Raw genomic sequence first — 21,797 nt, 5'->3', positions numbered from 1 at the left:
TTTATCGGACGCTCCCTCCGCTCGGCTCGGCTCCTCTCAGCGCTCTGAAATCCCGCCTTTTATCCGACGCTCCCTCCGCTCGGCTCGGCTCCTCTCAGCTGTTCTCAGCGCTCTGAAATCCCGCCTTTTATCGGACGCTCCCTCCGCTCGGCTCGGCTCCTCTCAGCGCTCTGAAATCCCGCCTTTTATCGGACGCTCCCTCCGCTCGGCTCGGCTCCTCTCAGGGAATCTTGTGGTGTGGCCAGTTGCATCTCGAGAGCTGTTTTAATGTTGGATTTAGTGGCATGCCAATGCTGCTAACTCCGAATGCCCAGGTGTCAACAGCTGGAGGCAACCTCAAAGTAAACTTGCCGGATTTGCTAACCAGATCTTAGGAACATAGGAACTCCTGCGTAGGCCATTCAGCCCCTCGGGCCTGCTCTGCCATTCAAAAGATCAAGGCTGATCTGTATCTCGACTCCATTTACCTGCCTTTGCTCCATATCCCCTGTTATCCTTACCTAACAAAAATCCAGTCCTCTCTGTCTTGAAAGCTCCAACTGACCCAGCATCCACAGCCCTCTGGGGGAGAGAATTCCAGATTTCTACTACCCGTTGCGTGAGAAAGTGCTTTATGATTTTTGTTCCTGAATGGCCTACTAATTTTAAGATGATGTACCCTCATTCTTTATTCCCCCTGCAGAGGAAATAGTTTATGTGTCTACCCCATCAAATCCTTTTTTAACATTTTAAACTCTTTGATCAGATCAGCCTTCAATCTTTTATACTCAAGGGAATACAAGCCAAGTTTATGCAACCTGTCCTCGTAATTTAATCCTTTAGGTCCTGATATCATTCTGGTGATTCTGTGTGGTACCCCCACCAAGGCCAATATATCCTTCCTGAGGTGCATTGCCCAAAACTCAACATAGTACTTCAGATGGGGTCTGACCAAGGCTGTATAGAACTGAAGCACAACTTCCTTCCCTTTGTATTCCAGCCTCTGAGAAAAATGCCAACCTTCCATTAACCTTTTTAATTGCTTTCTGCACCTGTCTACTAGCTTTTAATGAATTGTCTATTTGGTCTCCCAAATCTCTTTGGTCCTCTACAGTTCCTAGTTTCTCACCATTTAGAAAATACTCTGATTTATCTTTCTTGGATCCAAAGTGAATGACCTCACACTTGCCCACATTGAACTCCCATCTGCCATAGTTTTGCCCACTCACTTAATCTGTGTGTCCCTCTGCAACTTCCTACTCCCAGCTGCACTACTTACTGTCCCTCCTAACTTTGTTATGTGTGAACTTGGATATACAACTCTCTTCCTTCATCCAAGTCATTAATAAATATGGTGAAACGTTGAGGCGTAGGAACAGATCTCTGGGGAACACCACTTGTCCCATCCTGCCAATCAGAGTACATGCCATTTATCACCACTCTTGTCTCCTACCAACCAATTTCCAACCCAAGTCAAAAGGCTATCTTGTATTCCGTGCCTTCTTAGCCATCCGCCTTAGCATGCTACTAATCCTAATGTAAAAGAAGCTTCGGGGAACTGGCGAGCTACTTTAAATATTCCACTGGCAGGTAAATTGTCTTTTACTATTTTTAATTTCATAAATATGTACCAATTCTCAGGAATTGTACCTTACTGTGACATGATATTTTGAGCACTATTTTGGATTTATATAACGTCTTTCATGTCCTCAGGATGTCTCAAATCATTTCACAACCAATGAGATACTTAGAAGTGAAGTCACTGTTGTTGTGTAGGCAAGTGTAGCAGCCAATCTGCACACTGCAAGGTCCTACAAACAACAACAATATTACGAATTTTTTTTTTTAATTCCAATTTTTTTTCTCGCTCCATCTGAGGACACTGACTTTTGCTTGGGTACAGTTACTGGCAGCTTGGTTCAATGATAGTACCTTTGCCTCTTGAGTTCGAAAGTTATGGTTCAAGTCCCGCTGCAGGATTTGATCACATGATCTAGGCCGATCATTCACTGGAGTATTGAGGAAATTCTTCATTGTAGGAGGTGCCATCTTTGAACAATGTGTTAAACTGAGGCCTCTCCTTCCTGTTAAGGTGAACACAAGAACATAAGAACATAAGAAATTGGAGCAGGAGTAGGCCAATCGGCCCCTCGAGCCTGCTCCGCCATTCAATAAGATCATGGCTGATCTGATCCCAACCACAAATCTAAAGAACACAAGAAGTCGGAGCAGGACCCGGCCACATAGCCCCTGGGCCCTCTCCGCCACCCACAGGGCATTGACCGATCCGAACTCAGCTTCATGTCCAATTTCCTGCCCGCTCCCCATAACCCCTAGGAAACTGTCTATTTCTGTTTTAAATTTATCTAATGATGTAGCTTTCACAGCTTCCTGGGGCAGCAAATTCCACAGACCGACCACCCTCTGAGTGAAGAAGCTTCTCCTCATCTCAGTTTTGAAAGAGCAGCCCCTTATTCTAAGATTATGCCCCCTAGTTCTAGTTTCACCCATCTTTGGGAACATCCTTACTGCATCCACCCGATCAAGACCCTTCACAATCTTATATGTTTCAATAAGATCGCCTCTCATTCTTCTGAACTCCAATGAGTAGAGTCCCAATCTACTCAACCTCTCCTCATATGTCCGCCCCCTCATCCCCGGGATTAACCGAGTGAACCTTCTTTGTACTGCCTCGAGAGCAAGTATGTCTTTTCTTAAGTATGGAGACCAAAACTGTATGCAGTATTCCAGGTGCGGTCTCACCAATACCTTATATAACTGCAGCAATACCTCCTTGTTTTTATATTCTATCCCCCTAGCAATAAAAGCCAACATTCCGTTGGCTTTCTTGATCACCTGCTGCACCTGCATACCAACTTTTTGATTTTCTTGCACTAGGACCCCCAGATCCCTTTGTACTGCAGTACTTTCCAGTCTCTCGCCATTAAGAAAATAACTTGCTCTCTGATTTTTCCTGCCAAAGTGCATAACCTCACATTTTCCAATATTATATTGCATCTGCCAAATCTCCGCCCACTCACCCAGCCTGTCTATATCCCCTTGCAGGTTTTTTATGTCCTCCTCACTCTCTACTTTCCCTCCCATCTTTGTATCATCTGCAAATTTTGATATGTTGCACTCGGTCCCCTCCTCCAAATCGTTAATATAGATTGTAAAGAGTTGGGGACCCAGCACCGACCCCTGTGGAACACCACTGGTTACTGGTTGCCAGTCCGAAAATGAACCATTTATCCCAACTCTCTGCTTCCTGTTCGATAACCAATCCTCCACCCATGCCAGAATATTACCCCCAATCCCGTGATTTTTTATCTTAAGTAATAATCTTTTATGTGGCACCTTGTCGAATGCCTTCTGGAAGTCTAAATACACTATGTCCACTGGTTCCCCTTTATCCACCCTATACGTTATATCCTCGAAGAACTCAAGCAAATTTGTCAGACATGACTTCCCCTTCATAAAGCCATGCTGACTTTGTCCTATTAAATTATGCTTATCTAAATGTTCTGTTACTGTCTCCTTAATAATAGACTCCAAAATTTTACCCACCACAGATGTTAAGCTAACTGGCCTATAATTTCCAGCCTTCTGCCTACTACCCTTTTTAAATAACGGTGTTACATTAGCAGTTTTCCAATCTGCCGGGACCTCTCCTGAGTCCAGGGAATTTTGGAAAACTATCACCAAAGCATCCACAATCCCTACTGCCACTTCCCTCAAGACCCTAGGATGGAAGCCATCAGGTCCAGGGGATTTATCCGCCTTGAGTCCCATTATTTTACTGAGTACCATCTCCTGAGTGATTTTAATCGTATTTAGCTCCTCCCCCCCGAGAGTCCCCTGTTTGTCCAGTGTTGGGATATTCTTAGTGTCCTCTACTGTAAAGACTGAAACAAAATATTTGTTCAGCATTTTTGCCATCTCCATGTTTCCCACCATTAATTTCCCGGTCTCATCCTCTAAGGGACCTATGTTTGCCTTAGCCACCCTTTTTCTTTTTATATAACTATAGAAACTCTTGATCTCTGTTTTTATATTTTTTGCTAATTTCTTTTCATAATCTAACTTCCATGTAACTATTCGAAGATTAGTAGGGAAGTCTTCTTGATGTCCTGGCCAACATTTATCCTTCAACAAACACCACCAAAACAGATTAACTGGCCATTCATCTCATTTTTGTTTGTAGGACCTTGCAGTGTACAGATTGGCTGCTACACTTGCCTACACAACAACAGTGACTTCACTTCAAAGTATCTCATTCGTTGTGAAATGCTTTGAGACATCCTGAGGACATGAAAGACTTTATATAAATGCAAGTTCTATCTCTTTGATATCTCACCCAGATATTCATTCTTCTCTGAGCCAAGATGGTGAATGCCAGAGGCTATTGCACCATGAAGGGCATTGCAGTTGAGCTTGGTTCTGATTTCACTGATAGCCACACACAATTTGGACCCTTGCGTGAACATCCTTGAGCAAAAGGGATGAGAGAAATTGGTGTGTAGCAGCCAGTAGCAGAAACTCTAGCTGATTTTTTTTCTCCCCCTCCCTAGCCCAAAGGGTTGAGGCCAAATGTAGTGCCTCAGTTGTTGCCCTGGCTGAGATCAGCTAACTCAGCACAGGGTAGGAATCAAACCTGGACCTTTTGGTCCGTATGGCTTAGTGCTCTACCAGCACTAGTGCCTTCACTGACAAGGCCACCAGGGCAGCTTATGTAATGTTATTTGTGTAGATTTAGATTAGGAAACTTTTAAATGTCTAATGCCTAACAGAATTGAATTCATTGTCAGACCAACAATGGACAATTAGCTACTGTATGTAAATATGACTCTTGTGATAATTAGGACTACCTAGACAAAGTCCTGTGCATGTTCACTGTAAGTATGCACATATCACTGATACAATTTATCCTATAGAAACTATTTTAGTATCATCTGTAATTGTATCATTGACATTTTTGACTAAGGGTTTTAACTCTTCAAAAAAAATACTTTCTGCAGAAAAGGAAAGCTCTTGCTCGATCAAATGGGAATAAACGGCAAAAAAAGGGGTTGGAAGCTCAAAGCAGTGAAGAAGACACTGTGCTGAAAATGGAAACTGTTCCAGTTCTGTCACCTGCATTGAATGAGCCAAATGCACTTGCAGTGCTAGCCATGGCAACTGAACCAACTCTGTCAACTGAGACAACTATATCAGCTTCAGTGACTGAATTGGATAAGATAGCTATGTCTGCTGTCAGTGACTGTGTTGAATCTCTGTCTGAAGCGATAATACCGACTTCTGAGCCTTTACCGAATGTGGCAATGGATTCCTTTGAGTCACTAGAGATAGATAAAGGCGGATCCTTTCAATATGCACTAACAGAGTCATCTGCATTGCCATTTGAAAATGTTGCAGCTGTTGAAACTGTTCAACTTACACAGACACTGGCATCGGTTGAAACTGTAGGAGCTACTGCAATGTCGCCATCTGTTGAAACTTTACAGCTTGTGCCAACCCAGACGCGCGAGGAATCAGAACCCACATTAACGTCCATAGAAATTGTGCCCCCGGCTGCGCAAGATATTGAAACCCTGTCATCTTTCCAGCCAGAACCTCCAACGCCAGTCCCTTCTACTCTAGCGATGTCAATCTTTGAGGACTTGCCTGCTTTAGCTGTAGTGCCAACTTATCAAACATTCTTAATTGCCCTCTGAAATGGCCTAGCAAGCCACTCGGTTGTAAAATCTCGCTACGAAAAGTCACAATAAGAATAAAACCGTACGATCCACCCGGCATCGGACCACCAGGCACCGGACACGACAACGGCAAACCAAGCCCAGTCGATCCTGCAAGGTCCTCCTTACTAACATCTGGGGACTTGTGCCAAAATTGGGAGAGCTGTCCCACAGACTAGTCAAGCAACAGCCTGACATAGCCATACACACAGAATCATATCTTTCAGCCAACGTCCCGGACTCTTACATCTCCATCCCTGGGTATGTCCTGTCCCACCGGCAGGACAGACTCACCAGAGGTGGCGGTACAGTGATATAGTCAGGAGGGAGTGGCCCTGGGAGTCCTCAACATTGACTCTGGACCCCATGAAATCTCATGGCATCAGGTCAAACATGGGCAAGGAAACCTCCTGCTGATTACCACCTACCGCCCTCCCTCAGCTGATGAATCAGTCCTCCTCCATGTTGAACACCACTTGGAGGAAGCACTGAGGGTAGCAAGGGCACAAAATGTACTCTGGGTGGGGGACTTAAATATCCATTACCAAGAGTGGCTGGGTAGCAACACTACTGACCGAGCTGGCCGAGTCCTGAAGGACATAACTGCCAGACTGGGCCTGCGGCAGGTGGTGAGATAACCAACACGAGGGAAAAACCTACTTGACCTCGTCCTCACCAATCTACCTGTCGCAAATGCATCTGTCCATGACAGTATTGGTAGGAGTGACCACCGCACAGTCCTCGTGGAGATGAAGTCCCGTCTTCGCACTGAGGACACCATCCAACGTGTTGTGTGGCACTACCACCATGCGAAATGGGATAGATTCAGAACAGATCTAGCAGCTCAAAACTGGGCATCCATGAGGCGCTGTGGGCCATCAGCAGCAGCAGAATTGTATTCCAGCACAATCTGTAACCTCATGGCCCGGCATATTCCTCACTCCACCATTACCAACAAGCCAGGGGATCAACCCTGGTTCAATGAGGAGTGCAGAAGAGCAAGCCAGAAGCAGCACCAGGTGTACCTAAAAATGAGGTGCCAGCCTGGTGAAGCTACAACTCAGGACGACATGCATCCTAAACAGCGGAAGCAACATGCTTTAGACAGAGCTAAGCGATTCCACAACCAACGGATCAGATCAAAGCTCTGCAGTCCTGCCACATCCAGTCGTGAATGGTGGTGGACAATTAAACAACTAACGGGAGGAGGAGGCTCTGCAAATATCCCCATCCTCAATGATGGCGGAGTCCAGCACGTGAGTGCAAAAGACAAGGCTGAAGCATTTGCAACCATCTTCAGCCAGAAGTGCCGAGTGGATGATCCATCTCGGCCTCCTCCCGATATCCCCACCATCACGGAAGCCAGTCTTCGGCCAATTCGATTCACTCCACATGATATCAAGAAACGGCTGAGTGCACTGGATACAGCAAAGGCTATGGGCCCCGACAACATCCCAGCTGTAGTGCTGAAGACTTGTGCTCCAGAACTAGCTGCGCCTCTAGCCAAGCTGTTCCAGTACAGCTACAACACTGGCATCTACCCGACAATGTGGAAAATTGCCCAGGTATGTCCTGTCCACAAAAAGCAGGACAAATCCAATCCGGCCAATTACCGCCCCATCAGTCTACTCTCAATCATCAGCAAAGTGATGGAAGGTGTCGTCGACAGTGCTATCAAGCGGCACTTACTCACCAATAACCTGCTCACTGATGCTCAGTTTGGGTTCCGCCAGGACCACTCGGCTCCAGACCTCATTACAGGCTTGGTCCAAACATGGATAAAAGAGCTGAATTCCAGAGGTGAGGTGAGAGTGACTGCCCTTGACATCAAGGCAGCATTTGACCGAGTGCGGCACCAAGGAGCCCTAGTAAAATTGAAGTCAATGGGAATCAGGGGGAAAACTCTCCAGTGGCTGGAGTCGTACCTAGCACAAAGGAAGATGGTAGTGGTTGTTGGAGGCCAATCCTCCCAGCCCCAGGACATTGCTGCAGGAGTTCCTCAAGGCAGTGTCCTAGGCCCAACCATCTTCAGCTGCTTCATCAATGACCTTCCCTCCATCATAAGGTCATTAATGAGGATGTTCGCTGATGATTGCACAGTGTTCAGTTCCATTCGCAACCCCTCAGATAATGAAGCAGTCCGAGCCCGCATGCAGCATGACCTGGACAACATCCAGGCTTGGGCTCATAAGTGGCAAGTAACATTCGCGCCAGATAAGTGCCAGGCAATGACCATCTCCAACAAGAGAGAGTCTAACCACCTCCCCTTGACATTCAACGGCATTACCATCGCCGAATCCCCCACCATCAACATCCTGGGGGTCACACTTGACCAGAAACTTTACTCGACCAGCCATATAAATACTGTGGCTACGAGAGCAGGTCAGAGTCTGGGTATTCTGCGGCGAGCGACTCACCTCCTGACTCCCCAAAGCCTTTCCACCATCTACAAGGCACAAGTCAGGAGTGTGATGGAATACTCTCCACTTGCTTGGATGAGTGCAGCTCCAACAACACTCAAGAAGCTCGACACCATCCAAGATAAAGCAGCCCGCTTGATTGGCACCCCATCCACCACCCTAAACATTCACTCCCTTCACCACCAGCGCACTGTGGCTGCAGTGTGTACCATCCACAGGATGCACTGCAGCAACTCGCCAAGGCTTCTTCGACAGCACCTCCCAAACCCGCCACCTCTACCACCTAGAAGGAGAAGGGCAGCAGGCACATGGGAACAACACCACCTGCACGTTCCCCTCCAAGTCACACACCATCCCGACTTGTAAATATATCGCCGTTCCTTCATCGTCGCTGGGTCAAAATCCTGGAACTCCCTTCCTAACAGCACTGTTGGAGAAACCTCACCACACAGACTGCAGCGGTTCAAGAAGGCGGCTCACCACCACCTTCTCAAGGGCAATTAGGGATGGGCAATAAATGCCGGCCTCGCCAGCGACCCCCACATCCCGTGAACGAATAAAAAAAATAAATTATCACCCACCAACATGTCTTCTCAGACATCAAACGTATTACTGACTGCAGCAACCGGATCTTTGAAAACAGTGTCTGGTTTCGAAACAGTACTGACGTTGCCCTCTGCGCTCATTGTGCCAATTATGTCAACTCTACCAATTGTGCAAAACCATGCAGTGCTGCCCCCTGAACCAGTCATTGCAGCTGTAGAAACAGTTATGTCCACACTACCTGACACACCGGAAGTACAAGGCGAACATTCATACTACAAAAATGATCTGACCATTGAGCAACTTGAAGAGATCATTACTAACCTACAGAAAAAGGTGAAAGTTATACAGCAGCGAGAAAGGAGGAATTCAGCCCGGCTGAGAGTCATGGAAAATCTTGTGCGCCAACTGAAAAGGGAAAATGTTATTTTAGAGGAGAAGCTGAAAATAATGGAGATGGTAGGTAAAGGAAATCAATCTCGGTTTTTTTTGTTGAGAAACCTAGGTGAAGGCCTACAGTGCAGGAAGCTACCAAGGTTGGTAAAGTTAAGTGAGAACTTGGGTAAATCAAGTAGTAGCGATAAGGTGCAAGAGACTGGTTATCTGCCTGCTCTCTTGGCCAGTAAACTTCAGCTCCTCCATAACTCTGCTACCTGTATCCTAACTCACACCAAGTCCCGTTCACTCATCATCCCTGTGCTCGCTGACCTACGTTGTCCCAGTCCAGCAACATCGCGAATTTAAAATTTTCATCCTGTGTACAAATCCTCTCATGGTCTCGCCCCTCCCTATCTCTATAACCTTCTCCAACAATACAGCCATCATAGATCTCTGCGCTCCTCCAATCCTGGCCTCTTGTACAACTCCGATTTCCATCGCCCCACCATTGGCGGCCATGCCTTCAGCCGTCTCGGCCCTAAGTTGTGGAATTCCCTCTCTAAACTTCTCCGCATCTCTGTCCTCCTTTAAGACGCTCCTTAAAACCTACCTCCTTCACCTGTCCTAATATCTCTTTATGTGGCTCATTGTCAAATTTTGTTTGATAATGCTCCTGTGAAGTGTCTTGGGACGTTTTACTACGTTAAAAGTGCTATACAAACGCAAGTTGTTTTCTTTCCATTAGATTTGAGCTGTTCTGCTTCTCCCAGTCTATGTGAAAATTTAAGTCTCTCGTTATAACAACGCTGCTTTTGCAACAAGCTTCTCTGATTTCCATATGTATGCATCCCGTTACTTTATCACTCCAACAGGTCTGTAGACAACTCTCACCAAAGTCTTACATCTTTTTCTATTTCTCAATTCTACCCAGAATTTCGATTGCCTGCTCACTCTTACTGATATCCATTCTAATGCTGCAATCATGTCCTTTATCAATATTGCTACTCTTCCTTTTCCAATTTCCCCTGTCCTTTCTAAAGACGTTATAATCTGGGCTGATGAGTGGCTGATGTCATTTAATGTGGAAAAATGCAAAGTCACGAGCTTGAGAAAGGATGCTCAACAGTGGCAATATAAGCCAAATAATATTATTCTACAGGGCAACACAAAGGAGAGTAGGGGGTATTGTTACATTGCTGAAGATTTCAGCACACTATGCAGGAGAGAAAGTAAATAGTATCTTGGGCTGTACAACTAGAAGAAGAGCAGATATTAGGAAGTGATTCTGAATTGTATAGAGTATTGGTATGGAGTACTGTGTACAATTCTGGTCACTTGTTATTATGAGAAAGATACCCAGGCATTGGAGGGGTTAGGGTTAGTGAAGGGAAACTAAATTAATAATTGGGATGAGCCACCCAAGTTGAGAAGACTCTGCAGAAGCTGGGATTGTTTACACAGAAGAGAAGGCTCAGGGGTGATCTTATTGAAGTATTCAAGCTCCTATAGAGAAAATAAACTTCTATGTTTAACAGTCACAGATTCTACAAGAGGCATAGGTTCAATTGAAACGGGCAGGTTTATGGATATCAGTTAAGAACAAGATCAGGATCAGCTGCGATGTCACGATAGGGGATTCAATTGTAAGGGGAACAGATAGGCGGTTCTGCGGCCGCAAATGTGACTCCAGGAGGGTATGTTGCCTCCCTGGTGCTAGGGTCAAGGAAGTCACGGAGCGGCTTCAGGACATTCTGGAGGGGGAGGGTGAACAGCCAGTAGTCGTGGTCCATATCGGTACCAACGACATCGGTTTAAAAAAAGGGATGAGGTCCTGCAAGGTGAATTTAAGGAGTTAGGAGATTTTTTTTTTAAAAAGGACCTCAAAGGTAGTGATCTCAGAATTACTACCAGTGCCACGTGCTAGTGAGTATAGGAACAGGACAATAGACCAGATGAATGCTTGGATGCAGGGATGGTGTCGGAGGGAGGGATTTAAATTCCTGGGACATTAGGACCGGTTCTGGGGAAGATGGGACCTGTAGAAGCGGGACGGGTTACACCCGAGCAGGACCGGGACCCATGTCCTCGCGGGGGTGTTTGCTAGTGCTGTTGGGGAAGGTTTAAACTAGAATGGCAGGGGGATGGGAACCTGAGCAGGGGGACAGAGGAGGGGGAAATAAGGATAGAAAGGGAAGAAGTAATAGTGGAAGGCAGAGAAAACAAGGGCGAAAAACAAATTGGGCCATAGTGCAAAATAATACTAAGATGACTCGCAATCTTAAAAAGACAAGTCTAAAGGCATTGTGTCTAAATGCGCGGACTCTCCACCGCTACCCCAGTGTCTGCTCGTGCTCACTTGTGTGTGCTGATTCACCAGGTGATAACCCAACCACCTCTCTAACAAGACCCACCAAGGTATGAGTATCTGCGCTGGTGGATGGCTTGCTAAGATGTGACGGTAAGCCCTCATGGCATGGAGATCCTCTGAGGAATCGCCCTTGACCACGTCTTCAGTCCATGACGCCCCTGGAAGAGAACATACAACAATATTAATAATCAGTAATGTTGTGATGAGCATATAGAGGTGTGCAACAGGTCATAGAATCATAGAATCATAGAAGTTTCAACATGGAAACAGGCCCTTCGGCCCAACATGTCCATGTCGCCCAGTTTATACCACTAAGCTAGTCCCAATTGCCTGCACTTGGCCCATATCCCTCTATACCCATCTTACCCATGTAACTGTCCAAATGCTTTTTAAAAGACAAAATTGTACCCGCCTCTACTACTGCCTCTGGCAGCTCGTTCCAGACACTCACCACCCTTTGAGTGAAAAAATTGCCCCTCTGGATCCTTTTGTATCTCTCCCCTCTCACCTTAAATCTGTGCCCCCTCGTTATAGACTCCCCTACCTTTGGGAAAAGATTTTGACTATCGACCTTATCTATGCCCCTCATTATTTTATAGACTTCTATAAGATCACCCCTTAACCTCCTACTCTCCAGGGAATAAAGTCCCAGTCTGTCTAACCTCTCCCTGTAAGTCAAACCATCAAGTCCCGGTAGCATCCTAGTAAATCTTTTCTGCACTCTTTCTAGTTTAATAATATCCTTTCTATAATAGGGTGACCAGAACTGTACACAGTACTCCAAGTGTGGCCTCACCAATGCCCTGTACAACTTCAACAAGACATCCCAACTCCTGCATTCAATGTTCTGACCAATGAAACCAAGCATGCCTTCTTCACCACCCTATCCACCTGTGACTCCACTTTCAAGGAGCTATGAATCTGTACTCCTAGATCTCTTTGTTCTATAACTCTCCTCAACGCCCTACCATTAACGGAGTAGGTCCTGGCCCGATTTGATCTACCAAAATGCATCACCTCACATTTATCTAAATTAAACTCCATCTGCCATTCATCGGCCCACTGGCCCAATTGATCAAGATCCCGTTGCAATCCCAGATAACCTTCTTCACTGTCCACAATGCCACCAATCTTGGTGTCATCTGCAAACTTACTAACCATGCCTCCTAAATTCTCATCCAAATCATTAATATAAATAACAAATAACAGCGGACCCAGCACCGATCCCTGAGGCACACCGCTGGACACAGGCATCCAGTTTGAAAAACAACCCTCTACAACCACCCTCTGTCTTCTGTCGTCAAGCCAATTTTGTATCCAATTGGCTACCTCACCTTGGATCCCATGAGGTCAATCATTGATAACATCAATCCATGTTGTGTGTGAGGGATGTTAAAGTTCTATCACCAGACGATTGCAGGGTGCCAGTCTCGGCATCTCTGACGGCCAGGCACTCCACCGTTCGACTTATTTCCAAGGCCTCCTCCTCCGCCGCTGTAAGGGCCACGATTTGTGGAAGCCCCCCTCAAGTCCTCGCCCTCTCCCTTACATTTTGCGCACTCTTGCCCTACAAGTACAGACGTGTGAATGAGGATGAAGTAGTCACCCGATGGATGCATTGCTTTGGGTCAGAATGACAATGAAGCAGATGCATCAGAGGGTGACTATCAGACAGATTGATCACATTGCATCAGGATTGGGATGAGTGGGAGAGGTGGGTGCACAAAGTGAGGGGGGTGAAGAAGTGCATAGAAAGGTAACTTGTCACTGAACCTTAAGTGGGGGTGTGAAGAGTGATGTGATGGAGTAGGCATCACAGGGCAGTGTGAAGGGGGTAATGATCACCACAGAATGCAGATCAATCAGTAGATGTACTCACTTTTCCTGACCTGGTTAGGTCATTAAATCTCTTTCTGCATTGCAACCAGGACTAGGGCACCGTGCTCCTGCTACTGACCTGGTCTGCCACCTCCAGCCATGCTGCCTTTGTGACAAATCCAGGTTTCTTCCTCCTATCTGCTGGTTAAAGCACATCCCTCCTGCTTCTCACTGCGCTCAGCAAAGTCTCCAGTGCTGCATCGGAGAACCTAGGTGCTGCCTTGGCTCTGGAACATTGCATAGTCATTGTAGCCTCCTATCTCCATCAAAGTGCATTGGTCCTTTAAATAGTGGGCTTTAAATGCGTCATGCAGATGCGCAGTCCGCCCACCGCATGGCATGAGGACACAAAGCCCAGAAGCTGAGGTAAGTGGCTTCATTTGAGTCGCAATTGCTCGGGAAACCGCACAATTTTTTTCTCCGGGTCTCCCACCGATTATTTTCACCTCCCCCCCGCTGAGATCCCGCCTCCTAGATAAAATTTAGGCCTCTATCTATAATAGATTCCAGTAACTTCCCCATAATTAACATTAAACTGACAGACCTACAGTTACCTGATTTCTCCCTCCCTTCTGAAATAATGGAGTGACATTTCCAATTTTCCAATCCAAAAGAACAATTCCTGAATCTGCAGAGCTTTGGAAAATTTGAGTAATTCATCTGCAATTTCTTTACCTATTTTAATACCCCAGGGTGGAAACCATGAGGTCCTGGAGATTTATTTGTATTCAGTGCCATTGTTTTCTCCATTGCCATTTTTTAACTTATATGAAATTCACTAGCCCCTTGACTTATTTTTAGATTCCTTTGTACCACTGGTATGTTCCCCTCTTCCTCCACTGTGAAAACGGATACAACGTATTCATTCAACAAGTCTGCCATTTTCTTATCCACGTTGTAGTCTCACCTGCTTCTGCCTTTATTGGGTTCACATGTCCCAGTATGGGGTCGGCGCCAGTGAGCGGAGACCAATTTGGGTACGGTGCCAACATTTCACTTCATTTAACTTTATTTGACCCCATTTCACTTCATTTGACCCATATATTTTCTTTGAATTCATTAGACCCCATCATTTCACTTCATTCGACTTCTTTAAACACCATGTCATGATTTTACTTCATTTGCCCACATTTCACTCCATTTCACTTCATTTGATCCCATTTTACTTCATTTTTCTTCATTTGCCCACATTTCACTTGATTTGATAGAATTTGACTTCATTTGAACCAAATTCACTTCTTTTATCTTCATTTGAACCTATTTCACTTCATTTCACTTCATTTGACAGAATTTCACTTCATTTGACCCCAATTGAATGCATTTCACCCCATTTCTTAATTTTTCTTTATTTGCTCACATTTCACTTCATTTGATTTCATTTGACCCCACTTGCCTTCATTGCAATTCATTTGACCCCATTTCACTTTAGATGACTTCATTTCATCCCATTTTACTCCATTTGAGTTCATTTAACACCATTTCCTTTCATTAGCCTTCAATTGACACAAATTCACTTCATTTGACCCTCTCTCAATTCATTTAAATTCATTTTAGCCCTTTTCACTTAATTTGACCCCATTTCATAGAATCATAGAAGTTACAACATGGAAACAGGCCCTTCGGCCCAACATGTCCATGTCGCCCAGTTTATACCACTAAGCTAGTCCCAATTGCCTGCACTTGGCCCATATCCCTCTATACCCATCTTACCCATGTAACTGTCCAAATGCGTTTTAAAAGACAAAATTGTACCCGCCTCTACTACTGCCTCTGGCAGCTCGTTCCAGACACTCACCACCCTTTGAGTGAAAAAATTGCCCCTCTGGATCCTTTTGTATCTCTCCCCTCTCACCTTAAATCTGTGCCCCCTCGTTATAGACTCCCCTACCTTTGGGAAAAGATTTTGACTATCGACCTTATCTATGCCCCTCATTATTTTATAGACTTCTATAAGATCACCCCTTAACCTCCTTCATTTCACTTAACTTTATTTGAGTCCTTTTCATTTCATTCAACTTCATTTGACCCCATTTCAGATTTTGTATTTGACCAAATTTAACCCCATTTCACTGCATTTGACGCCATTTCAATTCTTTTGAACCCATTTCACTCCATTCAAGTTCATTTGACCCCAGTTCAGTTTATTTGACTTCATTTGTACCCCTTTTCTCTTAATTTTTCTTTATTTGACCACATTTCATTTCAATTTGACACCATTTGACACCATTTTACTTCATTTGACCCCATTTCTCTTGTCAGAATGATGTGAAATGGTGTAAAATAAAGTAAAATGGGTTCAAATTAACACCAATGAAGTGAAATGGATTGAAAATAAGAGAAATGAAGTGAAAAGGGTTCAAATTATGTCAAATGAAGTGAAATGGGGTAAAATGAAGTGAAATGGGTCCAAATGAACTCAGATAAAGTGAAATGGGTTCATATAAAGTGAAATGAAGTGAAATGGGGTCAAATGGGATCAAACGATGGCAAAGGGGAGCCCATGACGAGAAATGGAGACAAATGACAAGAAATGGGGACAAATAATGAGAAATGTGGTCAAATGAAGTGAAATTGGTTCAAATGAAGTGAATAGGTTGAAAATAAGAAAAATGAAGTGAAAAGGGTTCAAATCATGTCAAATGAAGTGAAATTGTGTCAAATGCAGCCAAACAGGGTCAGATTAAGTCAAGTGAAGTGACAAGAGGGTCAAATAAATTGAAAAGAAAAGAAATTGGGTCAAATGAATACAAATGAAGTGAAATTCAGTCAAATGAAGTGAAATGGGGTCAAATGATGGGAAAGGGGGCCCCATGACGAGAGATGGGGACAAATAATGAGAAATGGTGTCAAAGGAAGTGAAATTGGGTCAAATGAATTGAAAAGAGAAGAAATGGGGTCAAATAAATTCATAAAATGAAATCTAACTCCATTAAACTTCATTTGACGCAGCTGTAAATGGACCAAATTGGGTCGGGGGCAGCAAGAGGAGACCAGTATGGGGTCGACGCCAGTGAGTGGGGTCCAACTTGGGGATGGCGCCCCCATTTCACTTTATTTGACTTCAATTGACCCCATTTCAATTCATTTGACCCCATTTCAATTCATTTGAACCATATCTTTTCTTTGAATTCATTAGACCCCATCATTTGACTTCATTCGACTTCATTAAACACCATTTCATGATTTCACTTCATTTGACCCCATTTCACTCCGTAAGACTACATTTGAACCCATTTCAATTTATTTGTGCCTTTATTTCACTTCATTCGACTTCATTTGATCAAACTTCACTTAATTTTTCTCTTTTTGCCCCCATTTCACTTCATTTGACCCCGATTGACTGCATTTCACCCCATTTCTTAATTTTTCTTTATTTGCTCACATTTCACTTCATTTGATTTCATTTGACCCCACTTGCCTTCATTACAATTCATTTGACCCCATTTCACTTCAGATGACTTCATTTCATCCCATTTTCATCCATTGGCGTTCACTTAACACCATTTCATTTCATTAGCTTTCAATTGACACAAATTCACTTCATTTGACCCTCTCTCAATTCATTTAACTTTATTTGACCCCATGTTCATACATTTGACCCCATTTCATTTCACTTAACTTTATTTGAGTCCTTTTCATTTCATTCGACTTCATTTGATCCTATTTCGTTTTTTTTATTTGACCACATTTCACTCAATTTGAGTTCATTTGAACCCATTTCAGTTTATTTATGTCTTCACTTCACTTCATTCGACCCCCATTTCACTGCATTTGATGCCATTTCATTTCTTTTGAACCCATTTCACTCCATTCAAGTTCATTTGACCCTACTTCAGTTTATTTGACTTCATTTGTACCCGATATCACTTTACTTGACTTCATTTGACTCCTTTTCTCTTAATTTTTCTTTATTTGACCACATTTCATTTCACTTGAACCCATTTCATTTCATTTGAATTAATGTGACCCCATTTCACTACATTTGACCCCATTTCACCCTCTTTTTACTTCATTTGACCCCATTTCTCTTGTCAGAATGATGTGAAATGGTGTAAAATGAAGTAAAATGGGTTCAAATTAACACCAATGAAGTGAAATTGGTTCAAATGAAGTGAAATGGGTTGAAAATAAGAGAAATGAAGTGAAAAGGGTTCAAATCATGTCAAATGAAGTGAAAGGGGGTCAGATTAAGTCAAGTGAAGTGACAGAGGATCAAATGAATTGACAAGAAAAGAAATTGGGTCAATTAAAACAAATGGGGTCAAATGAAGTGAAATGAAGTGAAATTTCATTTATTTTAATAGTTATGTGCCAATTCCTGCACCTTGTGTCTTTTATTAGAATAGTTATGTGCTAATTACTGCACATTGTGTCTATTATTATAATAGATTTGTGCTAATTACAGCACATTGTGTCTATTATTCTAATAGTTATGTGCTAATTCCAGCACCTTGTGTCTTTTATTAGAATAGTTATGTGCTAATTACTGCACATTGTGTCTATTATTATAGTAGTTATGTGATAATTCCAGCACCTTCTGTCTATTATTATAATAGTTATATGTTAATTACACAACATTGGGCCCGATTTTACCAGGGGTGCGGGTTTCCGGCGGGTAACGCGCCCGGTGAAATTAGTGGGTTGCCCGCGCGATCGTAGCAGGAAACACACTAATTGGATCCACTTACCTGCTCCTCCGGGTTCCCCGATGCTGATCTGCGCGTTGGGCGGGCTGCGCATGCGCAGTAAGATCTGTCAGCTGGAGGCGCTCTATTTAAAGGGGCAGTCCTCCACTGACAGATGCTGCCACAAACAGCAAAAATTACATCATGGAGCAGCCCAGGGGGAACGCTGCTCCCAGTTTAATGATGCCTCACCCCAGGTATCATTAGATGGGGTGAGGAGGAGGGGGAGGACAGAGATCTTCCCCCCGGCGGGCTGGAGGAAGCGGCCCACCTCTGCCACCAAGAAGGCCTGGCTCGAGGTGGCAGAGGGGGTCACCTGCGCCACAAACATATCGCCCACCTGCATACAGTGCAGGAGGCGCTCCAATGACCTCAATAGGTCAGCAACAGTGAGAACACGTAGTCTTTCCCCTACACTACGCCTGACACAACACTGCCCCCACCCCACATCTCTTTCGGCACTGCCAACACTACACTGTCACATGACCCCTCATACCCACTCAAACCTCATCCTCAACTTACCTCCACCTACTCACCTCGCGAGTACTCACCCCGCCACTACCACGCAAACCAATCCTCATACAATCTCATGGCTCTATCCCATACTCACCCTCTCGTGCATCTCTCTCACGGCCAGCCTCACTCAACCTGCCACCACCTGTGCTGCAGCCACAGGGCATGCATCACAGCGTAAGGCAAACGTGTCGTGAGCATGAAGGGGATGCACAAGTGTGTTTGAGGGATTGTCTTGGTTCTTACTTCTATTGAATTAAAGAACAACTCACATCACACATTATATTGGCACCACTACTGCCATGTCTTCGCGAATCCTGTCCGGTTTGTGCAATAATGCCCGCTCCTGGGTATCCCTATGAGGACCCACCACTGATGCCACCCAGTGTGTCAATGCAGAGTGGGTGTAGGTGTATTTGCAGGGCCCTTCTGCGCAGACGACTGAGAGACATCGGGGATGTCCCCGGTTGCAGACTGGAAGGCTGTGGAGCAGAAGTTCGGGAGGGCAGTGGTGACTTTGACAGCGACAGGTAGGAAGATGGTGCACGGGCCAGCTAGTGTTCGCACATTGATTTATCTGAAGTTGGTCGTGTTAGCACTGTCTTTTATCTGAAGCTGGTTGTGTTAGCACTTTGTTCAATCTGAAGTTGGTGGTGTTCGCAACGTGTTTTATCTGAAGTTGGTCGTGTTCGCGTTGTCTTTTATCTGAAGTTGGTGGTGTTTGCACTGTGTGTCATCTGAACTTGGTAGTGTTAGCATTGTGTTTTATCTGAAGTTGGTAGTGTTAGCACTGTATTTTATCTGAAGTTGGTGGTGTCAGCACTGTGCTTTATCTGAAGTTGGAAGTGTTCGCATTGTGTTTTATCTGCAGTTGCTGTTGCTAGCGCTGTGTTATCTGAAGTTGGTCGTGTGAGCACTGTGTTTTATCTGAAGTTGGTAGTGTTAGCACTGCGTTTTCACTGAAGTTGTTAGTTTTAGCATTGTGTTTTATCTGAAGTTAGTAGTTTTAGCACAGTGTTTTATCTGAATTTGGTAGTTTTAGCACAGTGTTTTATTTAATTTGGTAGTGTTAGCACTGCGTTTTCACTGAAGTTGTTAGTTTTAGCATTGTTTTTTATCTGAAGTTAGTAGTTTTAGCACAGTGTTTTATCTGAATTTGGTAGTTTTAGCACAGTGTTTAATTTAATTTGGTAGTGTTTGCACTGTGTTTTATCTGAAGTTGTTCGTGTTAGCACTGTGTGTTATCAGAAGTTGATAGTGTTAGCACTGTGTTTTATCTGAAGTTGGTGGTGTGAGCACTGTGTTTTATCTGAAGTTGGTCGTGTTAGCACTTTGTTCAATCTGAAATTGGTGGTGTTCGCAACGTGTTTTATCTGAAGTTGGTCGTGTTCGCGTTGTCTTTTATCTGAAGTTGCTGTGTTAGCACTGTGTTTTATTTGAAGATGGTGGTGTTTGCACTGTGTTTTATCTGAAGTTGCTCGTGTTTGCACTGTGTTTTATCTGAAGTTGGTATTGTTAGCACTGTGTTTGATCTGAAGTTGTTCTTGTTCGCACTGTGTTTTATCTCGAGTTGGTGGTGTTTGTACTCTGTTTTATCTGAAGTTGGTAGTGTCAGCATTGTGTTTTATCTGAAGTTGGTCGCCTTCGCACTGTTTTATCTGAAGTTGGTAGTGTTAGCACTGTGTGTTATCAGAAGTTGATAGTGTTAGCACTGTGTTTTATCTGACGTTGGCAGCATTAGCACTGTGTTTTATCTGAAGTTGGCAGTGTTCGCACCGTGTTTTATCTGAAGTTGGGAAAGTTAGCACTTTGTTTTATCTGAAGTTGGTCGTGTTAGCACTGTCTTTTATATGAAGCTGGTTGTGTTAGCACTTTGTTCAATCTGAAGTTGGTGGTGTTCGCAACGTGTTTTATCTGAAGTTGGTGGTGTTAGCACTGTGTTTTATCTGAAGTTGGTAGTGTTAGCACTGTGTTTTATCTGAAGTTAGTAGTGTTTGCACTGTGTGTCATCTGAACTTGGTAGTGTTAGCATTGTGTTTTATCTGAAGTTGGTAGTGTTAGCACTGTGTTTTATCTGAAGTTGGTCGTGTTAGCACTGTGTCTTATCTGAAGTTGGTTGTACTAGCACTGTCTTTTATCTGAAGTTGGTAGTGTCAGCACTGTGTTTCACCTGAAGTTGCTGGTCTTAGCACTGTGTTTTATCTGAGGTTGGTAGTGTTCGCACTGTGTTTTATCTGAAGTTGGTAGTGTTAGCACTGTGTTTTATCTGAAGTTGCTGATGTTAACACTGTGTTTTATCTGAAGTCGGTCGTGTTATAACTATCTTTTATCTGAAGTTAGTAGTGTCAGCACTGTGTTTTACCTGAAGTTGGTGGTGTTAGCACTGTGTTTTTCCTGAGGTTGGTTGTGTTCGCACTGTGTTTTATCTGAAGTTTGTAGTGTTAACACTATTTTTTATCTGAATTTGGTAATGTTAGCACTGTGCGTCATTGGAACTTCGTCGTGTTAGCAGTGTGTTTTATCTGAAGTTGGCAGTGTCAGCACTGTGTTTTATCCGTAATTGGTCGTGTTCGCACTGTGTTTTATCTGAAGTTTGTTGTGTTAGCACTGTGTTTTATCTGAATTTGGTAGTGTTAGCACTGTGTTTTATCTGATGTTGGTATTGTTAGCACTGTGTTTTATCTGAAGTTAGTCGTGATTGCACTGTGTGCCATCTGAATTTGGTAGTGTTAGCATTGTGTTTCATCTGAGGTTGGTCGTGTTAGCACTGTCTTTTATCAGAAGTTGGTAGTATCAGCACTGTGTTTTACCTGAAGTTGGTGATGTTTGCACTGTGTTTTTTCTGAGGTTGGTCGTGTTCGCATTGTGTTTTATCTGATGTTTGTAGTGTTAGCACTGTGTTTTATCAGAATTTGGTAGTGTTGCACTGTGCGTTATTGGAACTTGGTAGTGTTAGCACTGTGTTGTATCTGAAGTTGGTAGTATTAGCACTGTGTTTTATCTGAAGTTGGTAGTGTCAGCACTGTGTCTTTTCTGCCGTTGGTAGTGTTAGCACTGTGTTTTTTCTGAAGTTGGTCGTGTTCGCACTTTTTTTTAATCTGAAGTTGGTCGTGTTAGCACTGTATTTTATCTGAAGTTGGTGGTGTCAGTACTGTGCTTTATCTGAAGTTGGAAGTGTTCGCATTGTGTTTTATCTGCAGTTGCTGTTGCTAGCGCTGTGTTATCTGAAGTTGGTAGTGTTAGCACTGCGTTTTCACTGAAGTTGTTAGTTTTAGCATTGTGTTTTATCTGAAGTTAG

General features: G+C 43.9%; 1 protein-coding gene across 1 annotated transcript in view; it reads left to right on the top strand.

Annotated features, from left to right (window-relative positions):
- Positions 1-284: 284 nt before the first annotated feature.
- Positions 285-21,797, top strand: part of LOC137319607 (THAP domain-containing protein 5-like) — a 30,158-nt gene continuing 8,645 nt past the window's right edge. Inside the window, exons 1-3 of the mRNA XM_067981703.1 lie at positions 285-341; positions 4,998-5,674; positions 8,704-9,136. Of these exons, the coding sequence (XP_067837804.1) occupies positions 285-341; positions 4,998-5,674; positions 8,704-9,136 (1,167 nt within the window). The remainder of the gene's footprint in view (positions 342-4,997; positions 5,675-8,703; positions 9,137-21,797) is intronic.

Source organism: Heptranchias perlo, unplaced genomic scaffold (assembly GCF_035084215.1).
Source record: "Heptranchias perlo isolate sHepPer1 unplaced genomic scaffold, sHepPer1.hap1 HAP1_SCAFFOLD_88, whole genome shotgun sequence".
NCBI classification, from domain to species: domain Eukaryota; kingdom Metazoa; phylum Chordata; class Chondrichthyes; order Hexanchiformes; family Hexanchidae; genus Heptranchias; species Heptranchias perlo.
This window is presented reverse-complemented; position numbering and strand designations above follow the sequence as displayed.